This window comes from Mustela erminea, chromosome 1, assembly GCF_009829155.1.
Source record: "Mustela erminea isolate mMusErm1 chromosome 1, mMusErm1.Pri, whole genome shotgun sequence".
NCBI lineage: Eukaryota > Metazoa > Chordata > Mammalia > Carnivora > Mustelidae > Mustela > Mustela erminea.
Genome location: NC_045614.1, coordinates 92,778,515 through 92,795,753, shown reverse-complemented (window position 1 = coordinate 92,795,753; position 17,239 = coordinate 92,778,515). Strand labels below are relative to the sequence as shown.

Below are 17,239 nucleotides of genomic sequence, written 5' to 3'. Positions count from 1 at the left end.
TTCACATCCTCAAGGGCCCTTAACGTCTCTCTTCCCTGGACTCTCTCCTGCCCTCAAGCCTCTCTTCCCATCTCCAGGCCCATGTGTTCCCTGGGGCCCTCTTTTCAGCTGTCAGTGGCCCACTGTTCTCTCGTGGACCAGCATGGTGTATGAGTTAGACTATTGCCCCACAGGGCAGGGGTTGACAGGCATTGTGCATTTCCCAGAATCCACCACAGTTCAGGCACAGGGTCAGTGTTTAATGAACGAGGATCTTCTTGAACTCTAAACAGAACCCCTTCAGCCACAATCGCAACCCATTTCTCGGGACCCACACTCAACAGGTATGGGCGGGGTCCTCTGCATCCTTTGAAATAACCTTGCATGGTCTGCGAAGCTGGAGTGTGCTAGTAAGTGTTCACTGGGGAGCTCTCCAGAAAGCAAAGAAACGAAGATCTCCCATTTGTAGCATTTGCCAATTCCCACCATGTAAACACCCCTACTGGGGCTGATGTGGTCCCATCCACAGGTGTCACTGAACACGGGGCTAGAAAGAGACATACACTATTAGCTCTTGGGAACTGGTGCCAGCTGTCTCTGGCAGCCTGCTGCTGGAAGGTCATGTTCATTTCTCTCCTTAAGTCATGCAATTTTCCTCTTCTGTCATTGTCTCATTCTCTAATGAGTTTCACAAAAATCTTGTTCTTTCTACCAGTTTTCATCTTTGAAAGCTTAGGTCAAAGGTCATCTCCTTGTGAAGCCTTCCTGATGCCCCTGCTCATTCCCAGAGCAAGGGACTGAATGCTGCTCTGGCTTGGCCCAACAGTGAACATATGACTGGCCAATATCCCACTAAGATTGTCAGAGCTCTGGGGAGGGGAGATGGTTTCTGTTTGTCTATCTCGGGAGCCCCATGTCCAACATGCAAGAAGTACTCAATAAGAGTTTGTTGAGGGGGGGGGGTACCCAAGCAGAGAAAGGACGAATGACTTCCGAGCCTTCTTTTCCTGTGTTGTTAGGATCTGCAGCCCCCTTTTTGCACCCTGCTCCCAGTCAGTCGGGAGGTTGAGAGCGGCAATGCCAACAGCACTGTCTAAACATTACCTTACAAAATGCTTTTGTTTTTAACTTGACCTTCACACCAGCTCTTTTAGCACAAAGTAAAGTCAGTCTCGGTGAGGCGGGGTGTGCAGAAGCAAGTGGGGAGAGAGGAGAAAAAGAACTGGAGAGTGGGGACTGATTCCAGCTAGAAGCGTCTTCTGGTAAAACTGCATCAAGTTACACATAGTGAATTAATATCCACAGGGATTAGCCCTGGAATTTCTGGATCGTGAGGAGGTGAGCGTCTGGTAGAGGGCGGTCGGCAGCGACCAGGCACAGGTCTTTACCTCGTACTGCTGGGTGTCTCCAGAAATGCTGGACGTATGCATCCCTCCCCACTCCCCCGTGAGCCTTGGAGAGGGCTGACCATCTCTGAGGAAGATGTACCAGCAGCGGCGGCCCAGGCTACACGAAAAGGGAAAGTAAAGGATGGAGCTGGGCCGTCGATTATCCCTTTATAGGCGGCCAGCAGTGGGTGAGCTCACCCCCAATCGTCACTCCCTGGCAGGGTCATAAAGTGAAAAGCCTCTTTACTCTTCCCCTGACACAGGCGGAAGGGGGCCGATGTGTGCTCTCTGGGGTGACATGCAGTCCAGAACATATTGCTCGAAGCACATGACATAAAAAACAACATTAAAATCACTAGCACCATTACCACATGACATAACAACAATTAATAACGTGAGGAAACCGGGCACAGGACTGAAAGCACGCCTTCCCGACACTCTTTCAAGTTCACTGCAGAAATCTGAGCCCCTAGGAGTAATCCAATTTATCTGGTATCCAGCCTTCCAAGGCATGATCCTTAAATATGTCAGCATCTAAGGAGGAAGAGAAAATTATCTGCACAGAAGTGGAAGTCGTGGTTCGGTAACATATTTAATGAAAGTCAATGCGAAACACGGATAGACTCATGTGGATCAGATTACGGCCAGCGGGCTGGGACTCAGAGGGGCTGGTGGGAGGGGAGAGGTGTGTCCCAACAGGGACAGTCCCAGCAGCCCAGCAGAGATGCCATGAGGGCGGAGCTCTTTAAGAGAGAAGCCAGAGCACGAAAATGATGGCCTAATGGGGCAAGCTTTCAAATGTGACTTCCAAGTTCACAGATGGCTTTGTGACCCCTCAGTGCATTAAGAGAAGCAGTGAATGGAAGGATAGTGACTTTCCTCCTAAAGATAATACATGAAGTGGCTGTCTGTAAGACCTCGACTGAGCGTATTTTATCAAGTTAAAATGTTACAGGAAGAGGCAACACCATGGCTCTACAAATATTCGTATGAGTAAAGCACTTCTAAACGTAGGAACTAAAAAGACGACGACAGCATTATGCACGAAGAGAGCTTGAATAACGGCTAACAAGAACTGGAGAAGAAGAAAAGACAAACAACGTTGTAGAAGAAAATAAAAGTAGGAAAGAGGACACAAAGCAGACACCGTTTTAAGAAGATTCAAAACAGGCAGCAGAGGAGACATAAAGAGGTTACTTATAAAGTGATGATATTTGGGGTTATTTTACTTGTTCACTTTTTAATGTGAGTCCATTGCCAAATTGACTCAACTACTGATCCATTAAGGAAAGATGAAAAATCTAGGTCAGTTTTTAGGTAGGATCTCCTGAGAACAGCTCGGGCAGCTAGTCCTCTGCTGGGCTGAGTTTCTCTTCCAACATAGTAAGATGGTTGCATGCACATCTGTTTCTTGGAAGTGAAATCTGTCTTGGGTTACCGTCCTTATCATAGATCTTTTGTAGAAAATACACTTAGGGGGAGGTTTTTCTCCTAGAAACCGCGGTCCCTCTTCATTTTATCATGATCTCTCTCCAAATGCATGTATATAGGAAAAGAGAAACTGAAAATTTGGGAAGGAATCTTGATCCAGAGCCCTGGAGATATTATCAGTGAGTGAGACACTATGTCCAGCTTCTAAAAATTACTGTTTCTTTCAGTCTTTTCCACTGTGTACCCTAGATCTCTCTCTCTGTCTGTCCACATTCAGTAGTCCATTTCCAGAGGTATGTCTGAGTCTTTTGAAACTGCAGCTGACTTCTTCGCAACACCAGTCAAGCTTGGCCACCGCGATCAAGACCCCCCAAAGATCCCTAGACACACGTTGCAGATGAGTCAGACTCATCTTCTAGGAGAAAGATGTTAGAAGCTCCTTCTCAATGGGATGACTTTTTATGCTGAAAGAGAACACCTAGGACATTGGGAAGAAGATGCTTGGATACCAAGAGAACAGAAACGAGGGGAGGGGAGAGCCATACCTGCTCCGATGACCTCTTCGATTTTCACAAAAGATACATCAATCTCCTTGGCAAACTCCCGGACAGCTTCGTTGGGGTCCTCGTAAGTGAAGGGGTCAATGTAGATCTTCATCCCTGGGGAGCCTTATTAGAGGAGATAAGCAGGGTTAACATCCCAAAGAGGATACGGTTGTAAGTCCTGGCTGCTGTCCCCAGCAGCAAGGGTATGGCCGGGCAGGTTCCCCCCTAGACAGACTGCCTCTCTGTGCCTGGCCAGGCCTTCCCATCTCCCTTCTCTATGGGCCACACTAGCTTGGTTCTCTGTCCTCTACTTCTCCTCCATATTTTCTTCTCTTTTTGAGCTCTTGATGAAATGTGGAGCAGATTACTTATAAGTGACAGATCGGGACCAGTTCCCACACTGAGCACTCACAGAAGGCAAAGAAACTGATTGATGCCAACCAAACGCATTAGCAGAAAAGTGGTGGTAAAATGGTAGGGTAGATATCAATATTTATCAACTTGACAACTTCTCTGAGTGGAGGCCACCGTTAAGGTTATAACTGACGGCTGTGGCCGAGGCTGCAAGAGGGAGAAGGAGGGATTAAAAAAAAGAGAGAGAAGGAGAAATTGCTATTAGAAAAACCTCAAGTTAGAAGTGTCAAGACAGAACACCAGAAGAGAAAACATGAAGAGAAAAGCTTAGAAAATGCTGATAGATAAAAGAGCAAAGTCTACAGAGGAAAAAAAAAATGAGGTGGAATGAAAGAAAAATGGTAATGAACGCCCATGCCCTCAGACACCCTGAAGTATGAAAAATGAATAAAATGGTGAATGAGAAATACAAAAAGGAATATAGACTTTGTCACTGATGTTTACAGTGGCAAGATAAATAGGTGTGCATGGGGACAAAAGAGAGAATTGTCACTGCAGAAAAAACACATTCAGAAAGTGGAGAAGAGGGGACAAAAAAGGAAATGGAAGCCAAGAAACAAATGGATTCACTCACAATGTAATTTTCAACATGTCTGATGTGTCATTAGGCAAAAACTAGACACTGTTCACTGGGTGGTGGTGTGGTGGGCAGGAGAGGACTTTGAAAGCGGAACCACATGGTCTAGCCTAGCATCCTTGTGAAGGGGAGGTGGTTTGCCTGCCCTCTGCTGCTGTCTGGTAGGTGGAAGAGTCAGGTCAGCAGAGTAGGCAGAAAGGCACAGGTGCCGAGCGCCCCTGGTCGGGACCCAAGTCTGAGGCAGTCCCCCAGGTTCCCTGAGCACCATCTGCCCATCCCCACTGCACCTCATCTAGCTGACTCCCAGCCCTACATGCAGAGGCTAGTTCTGACATTTTTCATCCAAAAAACTCTGAGGACTCTATAGCTCCCCCAAGTTTGTGTTGCTTTGGTCATCATTCAGGTAAGGATTCGAAGTGCTAGAGCACAGTCCAGAGGGAGAAGAAAGATACAGCAAAGAAGTGAAGGGGGATTTTTTTTTTTTTTTTAGGTCAGAGAGAGCCAGGTGCCCTGCCCAGAAGAACGACTCTTTCTGAAAGATGGTTCATTCCAAGTCATTAAATAAAATCACTCCTAGCATGCTAGGCTGCTTGCTTCAAGTTGGTCAAGACCATGGTAGAACGCTCCTTGGGAACCTGGGAAGGACAACATTGACTATGGCATCTGTCAACTGAGATTTGGATAAAGCAGTCAGAGAGATCCTCACCTTTAAGTGGAATGATCTAATCTGTGGGGAATGTGGTGGGAGGGGAGAGAGTGAGAGAGAGAGAGGCAGGTGTTCTCCTTTGCTAACAGTGGACTAGGAGGAAAGTAGGGATGGGGTTCATCTCGTTCTCATTTGGAATGAAGAACAACTGAAGAGCACGGACCATTGAAACCATACTGAAGTGTCTAATGAAAGCAGATAAGCACCAGGCAGCCAAACTTGGGGTTCCACCAGAAGCAACCCCTGGGACAAGTTTCCGAGAGCCCAGTGGCTTATGTCAAAGATGCTCCAACAGCAGTCGGGGCAGGTGGTGGGGAAATAAGATCAGGCAAGGCAGTCAGCTTAGAAAAAGTGTGTTCTCAAGCCACTTCCTCCCAAAGCAGGCTGAAGCCCCCAGAGAAGTTGGAGGAGCTGGTGTGGGTAACTACATGCTCCAGGGCTGGCCCACCCTGGACGGAGGGAGCTGTGCTGTTACCGCCCAGGTTCCCATCAGCCTTCGGGGATGGCCGATCAGCCGCCGTGCAGGTAAGCAGGGAGAGAGCTTTTTGGGGAAGAAACAGATGCAGCAGGTGGAAGGTGGCCAGCATGAGCTGAAGGGGTGAGGGCAGGAGGTGAGGCAACCACAGACCCACTCAAAATGCCAAGCAGACAGCAGGTCAGTGTCACAACCTGTGACTTTGTCCAAGTTCTGTGCTGTGCAGAGATGAGAGGAGGGTGAGAGCCAGATGCTGGGGCTGTTAGGTGAGGACAGGATCCCAAAGCCTCTTATTAGCCTGGCATAATGCAGCAAAGCCCCACCCTTCTCTCAGAACAGGTCTCTCTTCCGCTGGTGGCAAAGCTAGCACCTCCCTCCCACGGTGACTCTGATATTACAGAACATATTGCCAGTGACATACCCAGCCAAGCGCCTGATGTACACAGGGAGGGCTTGCACATGGACGTACTCATGGTGATTATCAGTAAACGGTTCTAGGAAGTGTTTGGGGAGGTAGGAAGAGGAAGCAAGGTGAGGTGGTCAGTGGAGGATGTCAGACACTTAGAGTTTATTAGTTACCTTAAAAATAACTACCTTGTTATTTTAGATCAAGGGCTTTTAAACGATGTATGCTAAGCTGTCCTACAGGAACTCTTCCGCAAAGTCTAATTAAACAATCTAGAATGTGCGGTAATGAATGGTTTGCAAGCACAGACACATATAAGGATAAAGGAGAAAGGATTCTGAGTTAATGAGCTTTACGGATATTAGCCCCCATCCATTCTGGGAAGGACCTGTTCCCAGAGGACAACAGCTCATCTGATGGGGTTGGCATTCTTCCAGGCCAGGAACAGGCCACCAAGTGCACCAAGATGTTAGCAAGTCCACACTTCAATGATGGGTGCAGTTTACTAACACGGAGAGGTTTGCTACCTTGCTGGCTTACAGAAATGGGGGTGGGGGGGCAATGTCACAGCTGATTTGGGTTGGGGCTCCTGATTGTCAGTAAAGCCCTTCCCAAGCAGCTGAGGGGGACACACGAAGGAGCTTAGGAGGAGAGATGCAAAGTGCCTGTGAAATTCCACATCTGGGCGACGGTAAAAATCAGGACTTGTTTTCCCAGAAACTGAAGACACCATTGTCACACTGAGGAAGGTAAGCTGAAATCAGAGGTCTACCAAATGGCTGAGACGTGGGCACTTTTCCCCTGATGAAGATCTGAGAGGGCTGCCCTAGCGGAGGGTCCTGGCCTGACTCCGGCTGGGGACAGAGATCCAGCTCTCGAAATCGGGAGAGTGATGTGACCAAGCAAGTGCTCATCACGGCTTCCCGGCATCTACCTCATCCTGGAATAACACAGCTCTCCAGACCTCTCTCCTGCATTACCGCTAGGCTTTCTCAAGTCCCTGAAGATGATGAGAGAAAAAAAAAAAGGCACAAAAAAAAGAAAAAAAAAGCCTTTAGCTAGGCAGAACAGGTCATTTGTCTTTTGGCTCATTTTGTGTTTCTGCATAAATCCTGCATCAGCCTGTTCCTGCTCCCACTTGCCAGTGAGCAGTTTTTAATTATCAGGAAAATGGTATTTAGTGCAATGAATCACCAGACAGTGAACAAGGAATTCAAGTCAGCTGCGGAGTCAGGCACAGCCAAACATTTGGAGACCAGGCTCAGAAATTGTTCTCAGATTATGAGTGTTGGGGAAATATTATCAGTGGTAGTAATAACAATATCAGATGCAATACAGCTCATAAGATAAGGCATTTTATAATGCTCCGGACGGTGTTTCACATTATTATTGTTGTTAATATTGTATATTTATACTATTTTACAGTTATCGACTTTTTTTCCTTATGTCTAACATAGGTTACATACCTTTGGCACAAAGGCAGTGTGTATGGATCTAAACTTCTGATTGCTAGTGCCCTGAGAGACAGAAAAATTCTTCATTTTTATGCTCTTCTAATTCACTAATTTCTATTAAAAAAGGTGATTTGTAGGTATGTTTGTTCTTTGACCTCAAAACCCACCTATGCTATGGCTAGGGGTGCAGCCTGGACTGCCTCCAGCTTTAAAAGATCATAGTCTGAGGCAATTGGCCAAATCTTACCCATCAACCCCTGCTTTAGGCATAGAAGTCTGGGGACAAATGATTTAGCCACTATCCAGAGCCTTCTTGTGTGGTACAGAGCACTCCTGGAAGGAGAAGAAACTCCTGGCCGTTGTTAGTGACCCTACATCACTCCATAAGGGGGCATTCAAAAATGAAGCAGCGGGGACAAATGCTGGGGATGCTGGCAGATACGTGGGGTGTATCTAAAATGTCAGTTAGACCCACTTGCAAGTGTCGGGGTCTCAGGGCTGAGCAGAAGCAGGCTGGGGAAGGGCCATAGGAGTGGCCATAGTGGGTGATATAGGAGTACTGAGAGCTGAAGAAGAAGATGGAGTGCTCCTCTTCAGCCCTCTTGTGCACACAGAAAGGACAAAATCAGTGCCACAGATATCTTGGGGGTTCCATGGAGAGCAGACAGCCTGGGAGGCTTCAAGAGTGCCAGGAACAACCTGATGCCCCTCTGTAGGCTGAGGATTCCTAGAACTCTACAGTATGGCTCCAGAGAGGTAGTGACTTGGCTTATCCTCAGTCACTGATAACTTGTGTCCCAGCAGGTTTGATGGAGCCATGGGAAAGAGCAAAGGGTGCTTCCTCAGATCCCATTCTGGATCCAAGGCAGACTTTGTCACCTTTGCGACTCACCTAAACATGGTCCAGATATCTAAGCACAAGAGGGAAGTAGTTTAGGGATCAACACATAAAATCTGGTCCCTGGGAGGGACTTCATCCAATGCTCGGCCGTGGTACATTGATCACCCCCTCATTAGCCTCAACGTCGACAGGATGCTGTTCTAGGGATTATGGGAGCTATAGAAAAAGCAGAGCTCATGAGGTTCTTCTGACGATGAAGTCCAGCAGTACTGGGGAGTAGTGCCGGATAGTCTAGAATCAGGAGCCCACACCAGGACATGAGCTATAAATGCAGCAGAAACCAGAGAAGACAGAGGGCCGTGGATGCCAGTGTTCCAGGTCACTATTCTAGAAGGACATGTCCCACGGTCATGCACTGCGGAGGAAGAAGCCTGGAGCATCTCGGGCAAAGCCAGAGAGAAGCCCACCATGGCATGAATGAGGAGAACGTGGCCAGCTTCAGTGTGGCAAAAGGGGGGACCGAGCAGGCAAAGCACTTATGGACCAGCACGGGAGGGCCTTGACATTAAGATCAATGCCATCGGACACACAGAGCTGACAACTCTTCCATCTGCAAGGAAGGGATGCACTGAGCACAAGGCATTGGGGAATGCCTTTGACCGGTAGGCTGCTGCGTTCACCTGGATGCTGGGGGAAGGGGTTGGAGGCAGACAAAACAGCTGTGGGGTTGTTGAAGTCGTTAAAGCACAAGATACAGGGTTTTCCACCAGAGTGCTGCAGTAAGGACAAATGAAGAGGCAAGAGAAATTTCAAAGGGAGGATTGGTAGCACTTGCTAAGCATTTAAAGATGGGGCATTAAAGAGGGCGAGAAGCAGCCAAATCAATGCCAAGACGTGTGGAATAAAGTGGCACTGTTCACCACGTAAGGGACTTTGGGCCAGAAACCCCACTGTCAGGGAAGTCTGCACACGTGCTTTTGCTCTTTGAACATGCAGATGAAATACGTGAGTGCCCGGAAGTCTGTCATAACGCTCAGAAAGGAAACAGAGCCAGAAGTCTAAATCTGGAGTTACGGATTGAGGAGGAACACGGGTGGTGGTTGAAGCTGTCGATGTGATGGGCAGTTTCTTGGAATAAACCTACCAGGAAAGCTTGGTGGGAACTAGACACAGTCTGTTCCGCCTGCTTCTGAGGGCCAAGAAGAGTGCAATAGGTAGTTGGGGTTTTTTGTTTTTTGTTTTTTTGTTTTGTTTTGTTTTTTTGTTTTTGTTTCCAGGAAGGAGCAGAGTTCTTGGGTGCCCAGCCAGGATTTGGGGAAGAATCCAAGAAGGGAGCCCCAAGGGAGGCAAAGGGCCTCAGTGGAAAAGCAGGGATCTGAGGAGGATCTTCCTCCCTCCTTGTATTTGGAAGTTTCACCCATTTTAGTTTGTTCTTAAAACCACAGTAATTGCCTCAGACGAGTCTCCAGGAGAAGGAAAGCGGGCCACAGGCTACTTGCTATTGCACAAGGTACTTCAGGAAACAGAGTGTAACCTCTCCCTGCTTCTTGGCATCAATGACCAGCATAGACAGATCTTTCCAGGCAAGGCCCGCTGGTTCTAAGCCATCGAAGTCTTGGGAACCCAAAGGCAACAACCAAGGCATTGCTCATAAATTTCCTTGACATTTAATAAGCACCCACTGAAAATCCTGCCACTTTTTGCCCCTGGGGGCCTTTCCTCTACTCCTCGTAGGCTCTCATTTACTCACAACCAGTTACCAACGTTCCTGTTACCCCCAGAAGAGGTAGCCAAAGTATCCTCTTTATCCAAAGTAGTCTGCCTCCTCCTCCAACAGGCTCCCCCTGACCTTTACCCCGGTGCCCAAGGTGATTTCCAGCGGGCCGCTGCTGGTCCTCTACAGTTTTGAAATACATCTACCACCCAGAGTCAGGAAGGATGGGCGTGGAATCTTGGCGAAGATGTGTTTCTGGGTCTAATCTAGGCCAGTCTCCCACCTAGAGCAGCAGTCGGCAATCTAGCCTGTCCTTGAATGCTTCCAGGAACAGAGAGCTTACCTCCCCACAAAGCAGCCTGTCTCTGAGTTGGATAGCTCCAGTTGTGGTGGGGTGCTCCCTACTGAATCAAACCTCTGCCTACTCTGATCTTTCCCTCGATGGTTCTATATAACTTCATGAAGGATGACAACATTTTCTCCTTTCCTTTGCCATAAAAGTATCATGCTTGATCCCTGCCTATGTTTCTCCAGCACCGAATGGGTGTTTCCAAGTCTCTAAGGTAAGAGATCAGAACTTGCCACCTTCCACGGGCAGGATGCTTGGACAAAAATACTCTTCTCGTAATGGAGATCACTGTAGATGTACTCTTACTAGCACAGAGGATAGTGTGTCTGTGTATTGCCTCCTCTGACCTGGGGGACCATAGAGTCAGACAGACCTGAGTTTAAAACCTTGTTTTGCAATGAATTCCAAGATTCTGGACAGGATACCTGTTCTCTCTGAGGTTGTTTTTTCACATGCAAAATCTACTTCATGGGACAGTTATGAGGCTTAAATGAGTTAACAGAAGTAAAGTGTTTAACACAGTTAAGTACTCAAAACTAGATATTATTTTTACTATTATTTTACATCAATAACAGTGCTTGGCTCTTCACTTGGCTCTATATCACTCATATTAAACATGTGGTAAATTAAATACCTACACATTTTCACACAAACGAATAGCAAGTCAGGTCTCCTCATTTCTGTGTTGCTTTATTTTTGTTTTAACCTAAACATTAGATTCTAGATTTATCCCTCTAACATATCATCTTGCAGATTTCAAATTAGCATTCAAAGCTGTTGGATAGTTCTGAATTCTGATTGTTTTATACAGTGTTAGTTATGCTCTCCAACTGTTACCTACAAGCTTGATAAGCATCCCTCGGCTTGCTTGCACCTGACTCATGAATTTAAAAAACAATCAAATGAATAAGAGTTTGAATTGGACAAGGACTAGAATAAAGCTAGTGACTTCCTACCTGGCTGACAGAATCACTAACCCACTTTCTTTGGGTCTGAACACAAGCTCTGTATTCATTTTACACTGCTTTCCCCTAGGAGATCATCATATATTCTTGCCAAAATAAAAACTCACTACATCTGCAATTCCTCTTGAAATCACTAAATGTATAACTCTAGTAAATGAGACGAGGTCCCCATTCTTTTTTCTTACTGATCATCTGTGTTTCCTCAGGATCATCAAATTCAGGTTGTAAATGCCCAGGACCCACATGCTTTGGTCTCTACAAGCATTTTGCAGGGATCAAGCTCACACTCCTGTTCTGTCATCTCAGTACTCTGTCCTCGTGCCTGAGGTGGAAATTAGAGCTTTCACTAGTCCCTGGTCACATACCCTGTTTGGTTTTGCTTTTCTCGAGGCTTGACAACAGCTCCGTGATTATTATCTGCAATTGCCTGCAACCCGGAGATGGTTGTGTTAGGGTTGCTTCCTGAAAGGCAAGGGCTTTCCAAACTCTTTCCTTTCTCTCCCCCTGCCCCTCCCCAGTTCAGCCAATTCAGAAATCAGGGAGGCACCAGCTGCTATTGGGTGTGTAGTTGCACAACCTCCATAAATACCAGTAGTATTTCCCAAATGCAGAATCCACTGGAACTTTTCTAAGATAGATTCCCTGGCCTACTTATTCACTGGCCATCCTGTTCAGGCAGTTTTTAGGCTGCCGGCAAGCACCTTCTGATATCTGGTTCCCCGAAATCATGAGAATACACAACCATCCGTCCGCCTCTCCTTGGACACTGGAAAAGCACGGTCCCACCCACCCTTGAACATGAACCACAGGCTTCCAGGCTCTTCAGCCAAGCATCCAACACCACATCCAACAGATTCTCTTCCCAACTTGCCTTCCCTCTAATCTCTCTCTCACCCAAATCCAGCCTCCCGTTGACACGCTTATTCACGTGCTGCAGGCTCAGAGGAGGGCCATGAATCGGTGTCTGAGACAGCACACTGCTCTCAAAGTGAACAGCTCTACCATGTCTGGACGGGCTAGAAAAGGTATTCCATCTTCAAAGGTTCCTGTTATTTCTCCTTCAGCCTTTGCATCAGCTTGAAAGGAGGGCCTGGGAGGGCAGGGACCACTGGCCTCTAAGGCACCCTGTGCCCTGCCCAAGGGAAAGAGGGGCGGGACTCTGATGAATGCAGTCGGGAAGCTGTTGTAGGTTTCCTGTCATTCCCTGGGCAGGAGATCCTCAGAACTGCAGCTGCTAGCCACACCTCACCGCGAGGGGCATGCGTGTGGGCGGTCCAGGTAGAGTCTGTAATCCACAGGCCCACATGTGGATTAGACATAATTGACCTTTCCGCCTCCTACAGTGGGACCAGAGGAGGGGGAACCAACAAACTACCAGCCAGGTACTTAGTCCTCCTAGGACTAGGGTTAGTCCCCACTCGGTTCTCACCTGCTGCTGATTTCCGGGCAGATTGAGCTTCTGCCACATGGAGAGAGCATGGGCTCCATAGCCAGACTTAGTGTGCCATCAACCTCTGCCGCCTAGGAGCTGTGTGACCAGGGTAAGTCACTTAACCTTCCTGCATTAGTGCCTGCCTCCCAAGGTGTTGTCAGGGTGGGATGAGTCGAAGGGAGCTTCCAGAATAAAGATCCCAACTTGAGGCACAAAATAGGCTTTTCTGTGGCTAAATATTCCTACTCCTTCCCCATCCTGGGGCAGACATGTCCTCTGTCTGAGTTTTCTCCTCTGTTCCAAGTGTGTTGAGCTTGACCCCAGCTCAACAGCCTTTCAGCTGTGATTCTCCAACAGTAAGAGCCTGGATCAGAGCGAGGGATGTGCAGAGCAGAAAAGGCACGAATGCAGTTCAAGGCATGCAACTGTGAGTTTAGGGAAGCAGGTGGCAAGGAGGAGCCAGGGTTAGGGGACAAGATAAAAAGAACAGTCATGAACAGGGGCAAGGACGCTTACAAAAGGTGTGCGGAATGGAAAAGAAGACAGCCTTCTAAAGCAGCCACGGGAGCAAACTCTGGCTCTGCCAGGGTCAGCAACCACGCAGCTCATCACAGGGGGTGCCATGTGCTCAGCCCCGCTTGCTGGCCTCAGCAGGCACCATTACTGCAGACAGAGGACTGGTTTCTCTGTGCATCCTAACGACTAGGGAGGCCTCCTTCTGTTGGCCTCAGAGGTCACAGAGTCCCCCCAGAGGGGCTCCGGCTGTTGTGGAAGCATACCTCTGTGCATATGGCAGGCCTAGCCCACCCCTCCAGAGCAGGAGGATGGCCAGATTTCAGGTTTAAATGGCCCAGTGGGCACCAAGCTGCACTTGGACTCCATGCCTGGGGACTCTCTGTATACCCTGCCCAAAGAGTGACAAGGCTTAGCTTGCTTGTCTATTACAAAGGGGAGCTCCTTCTTAGGGTACCCCATTCTCACCCTAGGTCATCTCTAGGCTCCAAAATGGCATTCCTCCTCTTCAACCCGATGTGGCATCCTCCGCAATCAGGTGGACACGGCCATCTCTAAATGTGACATCAAAAGAGCTCAGAGGATGCCAAATTGGAACTGGACTTCACAGTGGCTCTTAGTATGGCCAGAAGTTAGCCCAGAGCAGGGGGTGGGTGGGAGTGATGTCAGAATCCCAAGGCAGAGATGGGGAAGCAGGGGGGTAGAGAAAGGCCTTCAGGTAATTCTGATGCTCAGTAGGGGGAGGGGTGTAGAACCCTCCCTTGAGAATCAGAGATGGTCCAAGTCTGTGTTTTTCAGCTGAGGAAGCTAAGGCCTTGGCTGGAAGGGCAAATGCACATGTTAAAATAGGTAAACGCATCTGTAGATTTTGCAGTGAGGCTCAGAGTCAGGATGTAGGAAAAGATTGCGAACACAGCCCTGGGAAACCAGTTACAACTGGTTAAAATGAAGGACAGAGTGGCCAGGACAGGGAAAGAAGGAAGGTAGATGGGATTCTGAGTGTTGCAGGAACTTTGCTGGTAATCTTAGACGGGGGCCCCTTCTTCTAGTCCCACACCGTTTGTGCTGCTGCTTGGTCCCCTGTGGGAGAGTCTCAATGCCCCAGAGCCTCCAGGGAGCCCCCAACCTCCCTCCCAGTAACAAGTGCCTGGGAACAGCAGCCAGCCCCCGGGGGCTCCGTCCTCTACAGACCCGTGGCCATTTCTTGGTCTTGGATTGAAAGCCTCCCAGAGAATAAAGCCGATTTTCCAGAGTGGCCTTTGTACCGCCCCAGCCGGCACTGGCTCCTCTGAGGTGGGGCTGCTGGGTGATGGTCCCAGCCTCACCTTCCTGCCTTGCTGAACCCTTGGAGAAGGGAAGAGTGGTCTGGGAGAAATTTTACCCTTGAGCCCATATTTGCTCCAGGAGCTGCCCACGAAAGGCAGGCTGAGGGTGCGTGTGTGTGTGTGTGTGTGTGTGTGTGTGTGTGTGTCCACGAGGTCTGTCTTCCATGCTCACTGCTGAGCGAACAGGAAGAAAGGGCGAGGGGTGGGGCATTGCACTGAGCAGGGAGGGGTTTAGGTGAAACGCAGCTTCCAGAAGGAGCCTGTGACAGAGCACAGTGCAAAGGGCTGGCATGGATTTCTGGGGGCATCAATGATCCCCATCATCGGGGAATTCAAAGGGAGTTATTTAGAATGAGAACATGGCCTGGGGAGCTAAGTTTTCTGGAAGTGGGGAGGTGGCCCAGCTGACCTAGGGGGACCTTGTTCAGATCCTGCAATGTTGTAATGACACAGATAAAAGAATCATTTTGACATAGGACTTTATACTGTACATTGGTGACAAGGAATTTTAGTTAGAAAAATATTACACATAGTTTTAAAAAGAGAGAGAGATGGGTAGGATAATGAGTGAGAAAAACTTTTAAAGGTACTGCTTAAAAGAAAACACTTGGGAGATACCCCAACACGCTGGCCTCTTGGGCTCTGCTATCTTTTTAATTCCCTGCATTCATGTTCTCTGGCTTATCTGTGAATTTGGCTAACACATTCCCCAGCCGCTCAATTGGATAAGATAAGGCAGAAGATGTTAATAGAGAACCCTGCATCCTTTCCCACTGAGTCTGATTTCAGGATTCATTGACTTGCTAAACCCAATCTTCTCCCTGCATTCTGTGTCCTATATGGGCTTATCAAGGTGGAAGATAATCTACCCAATGGGCACCCAATGAGTGCCCACCACGGGCAGACAGCAGAAGGGGCGGGCAGTTTGTGGCTCGGGGGAACCTGCAGAGAGAGGCGTCCGCTGGGGCTCTGGCGGCTGGAAGGGGTTCTGTGGTCGGGACCAGCAAGTCTGGCTATAGGGAGCAGTCCAAGCGCTCACCTCCTGTACCCTGCGGTGGGTATGTTCTTTCTACTCACCTCGGCCGGTGCTATAATGCTGGAGCTTATCACTGTACACAGCCTCTTTGCTGTAAGCCCGTTTCCTGCGGAGGCAAGCAAGAGGAGCTCTTTCAGCTGGTGCCCAGGCTCGCTGCCCTGCTCCGGTGTCCGCCCAGCTCCCCTGTCCCCGTGGGAGGCTCACTCAGGCATCTCCCAGGGTTGGGAGCGGGAGCTCTCTCACTTGAACATTTAGCTCCCATCCTGTTTCCTGGCCTGACCACCACCGTGAGCACTCGGATCAGCTTGCCAGTCAAGGTCTTTCAGAGGCCAGGCGGGGCCGTGGGTCCCCCATCAGTCGGGGGCAGACATGCTGAGGACAGCCATCAGCTCGCGGGAATAGCTCCGGGGAAGCCAGCTCCACCACTTTCCGCAGCAGCTGAATCTGGGCTAAGCCCTGAAGGCAGGAACAACTGTATGAAAAATTCACAAGGCCTCTGGGCCCACCCTTCCGCAGAGCTCAGAGTTCCCGTTTTCCTCCATGGTCCCCTCTTGCCCGCCTGCCTTGTGCCCTCTGCCGGGGGCCTCCACTCTCTAACCAGAGGATGGGCTGCTGTGCGGGGTGCGATGCTCAGGTGGGTCAAATGTAATTTGGGAACTGTCACTCTGACACGCAGGGGGAGTGAAAGGACCTTGGAAGACAGATGCTGTTGACTCACAGCCTCGCCCAGCTCTTCGGCACAGAGCAAACACATAATCTGGGGAATTCTAGGCTGCCCACGGAGTGAGACGGAGGGATGACCATGAGCTGGACAGCATGTCTGCAGACCATTAGGCCCCCTCCGGTCTGTGTGGCCCAGGAGGGGCCTGCATGTGGCAAGGGGCCTCCTGGATCCGAGGCGAGTTGGCGGGCATGGAAGCGGAAGGCCTACCTGCTGCAGACGATGGAGATGGCCACCAGTGACACTACGAACACCACCCCGGCGGCCGCTGAGCCAGCAATCAAGGGCAGCTGCTCCCTCAGCTCGGACTTGTAGTCATCTAGGGGAGAAAGAGGCATTTAAGTCCTTCCTACATGCCCTTCCCATACCACTGGGACTCAGCACAGGACACCAAAGACATGATAAATAGACAGCTGCTTGTACATGTAGAGTACAGCTTCTCTGCTTCAGAGCCAGAAGCCCAATGGAAGCAAAGAGTGATCTCCAATCACAAACAGGTAATAACAACTAAAACCAAATGACAGCCACCAAAAAAAAGAAACAGCAGCGACAGAGAGAAGCTGAGAACTAAATGCTGATGACATCTGTCCCCACAGCAGAGGTGACACCAGTCCACATCCCCTCATCTGGAAGGTCTCTCCAAGACTGGTCAGTCACACTAAGAGGAAGACTGAAAAACCCCTGTGGGAGTATCTCTAAAACAGAAAGGTGTTGAAACACAGCAGAGCGCACAGACTCACGGAACAGATTATTTCCAGAATATCTGCGGCCAGGCAGCCCTGCACCAGGTGCAAAGGAACGGCCAGAAATGACCCAGCACTCCACAGTTCCCATTCAAGAACAGAATCAAGGCCTCTGCCAAGGTCAGAACCATGCTGTATGATGCAGGGGGAAGGGAAGTCCCTGAGTCACAGAGGTCGACAGAGCTCGCCCAACGCCTGGCTTTCCTGCATGAAAGCCCTATGCTC

General features: G+C 49.2%; 1 protein-coding gene across 1 annotated transcript in view; it reads right to left on the bottom strand.

The window, feature by feature from the left end:
- The window catches only part of EPHB1 (EPH receptor B1), a 425,495-nt gene that overhangs the window by 69,437 nt on the left and 338,819 nt on the right, over positions 1–17,239 (bottom strand). Inside the window, exons 8-10 of the mRNA XM_032333747.1 lie at positions 16,482–16,590; positions 15,592–15,656; positions 3,344–3,466 (exon numbers count right to left, since the gene is read on the bottom strand). Coding sequence (XP_032189638.1) covers positions 3,344–3,466; positions 15,592–15,656; positions 16,482–16,590 — 297 coding nt within the window. The remainder of the gene's footprint in view (positions 1–3,343; positions 3,467–15,591; positions 15,657–16,481; positions 16,591–17,239) is intronic.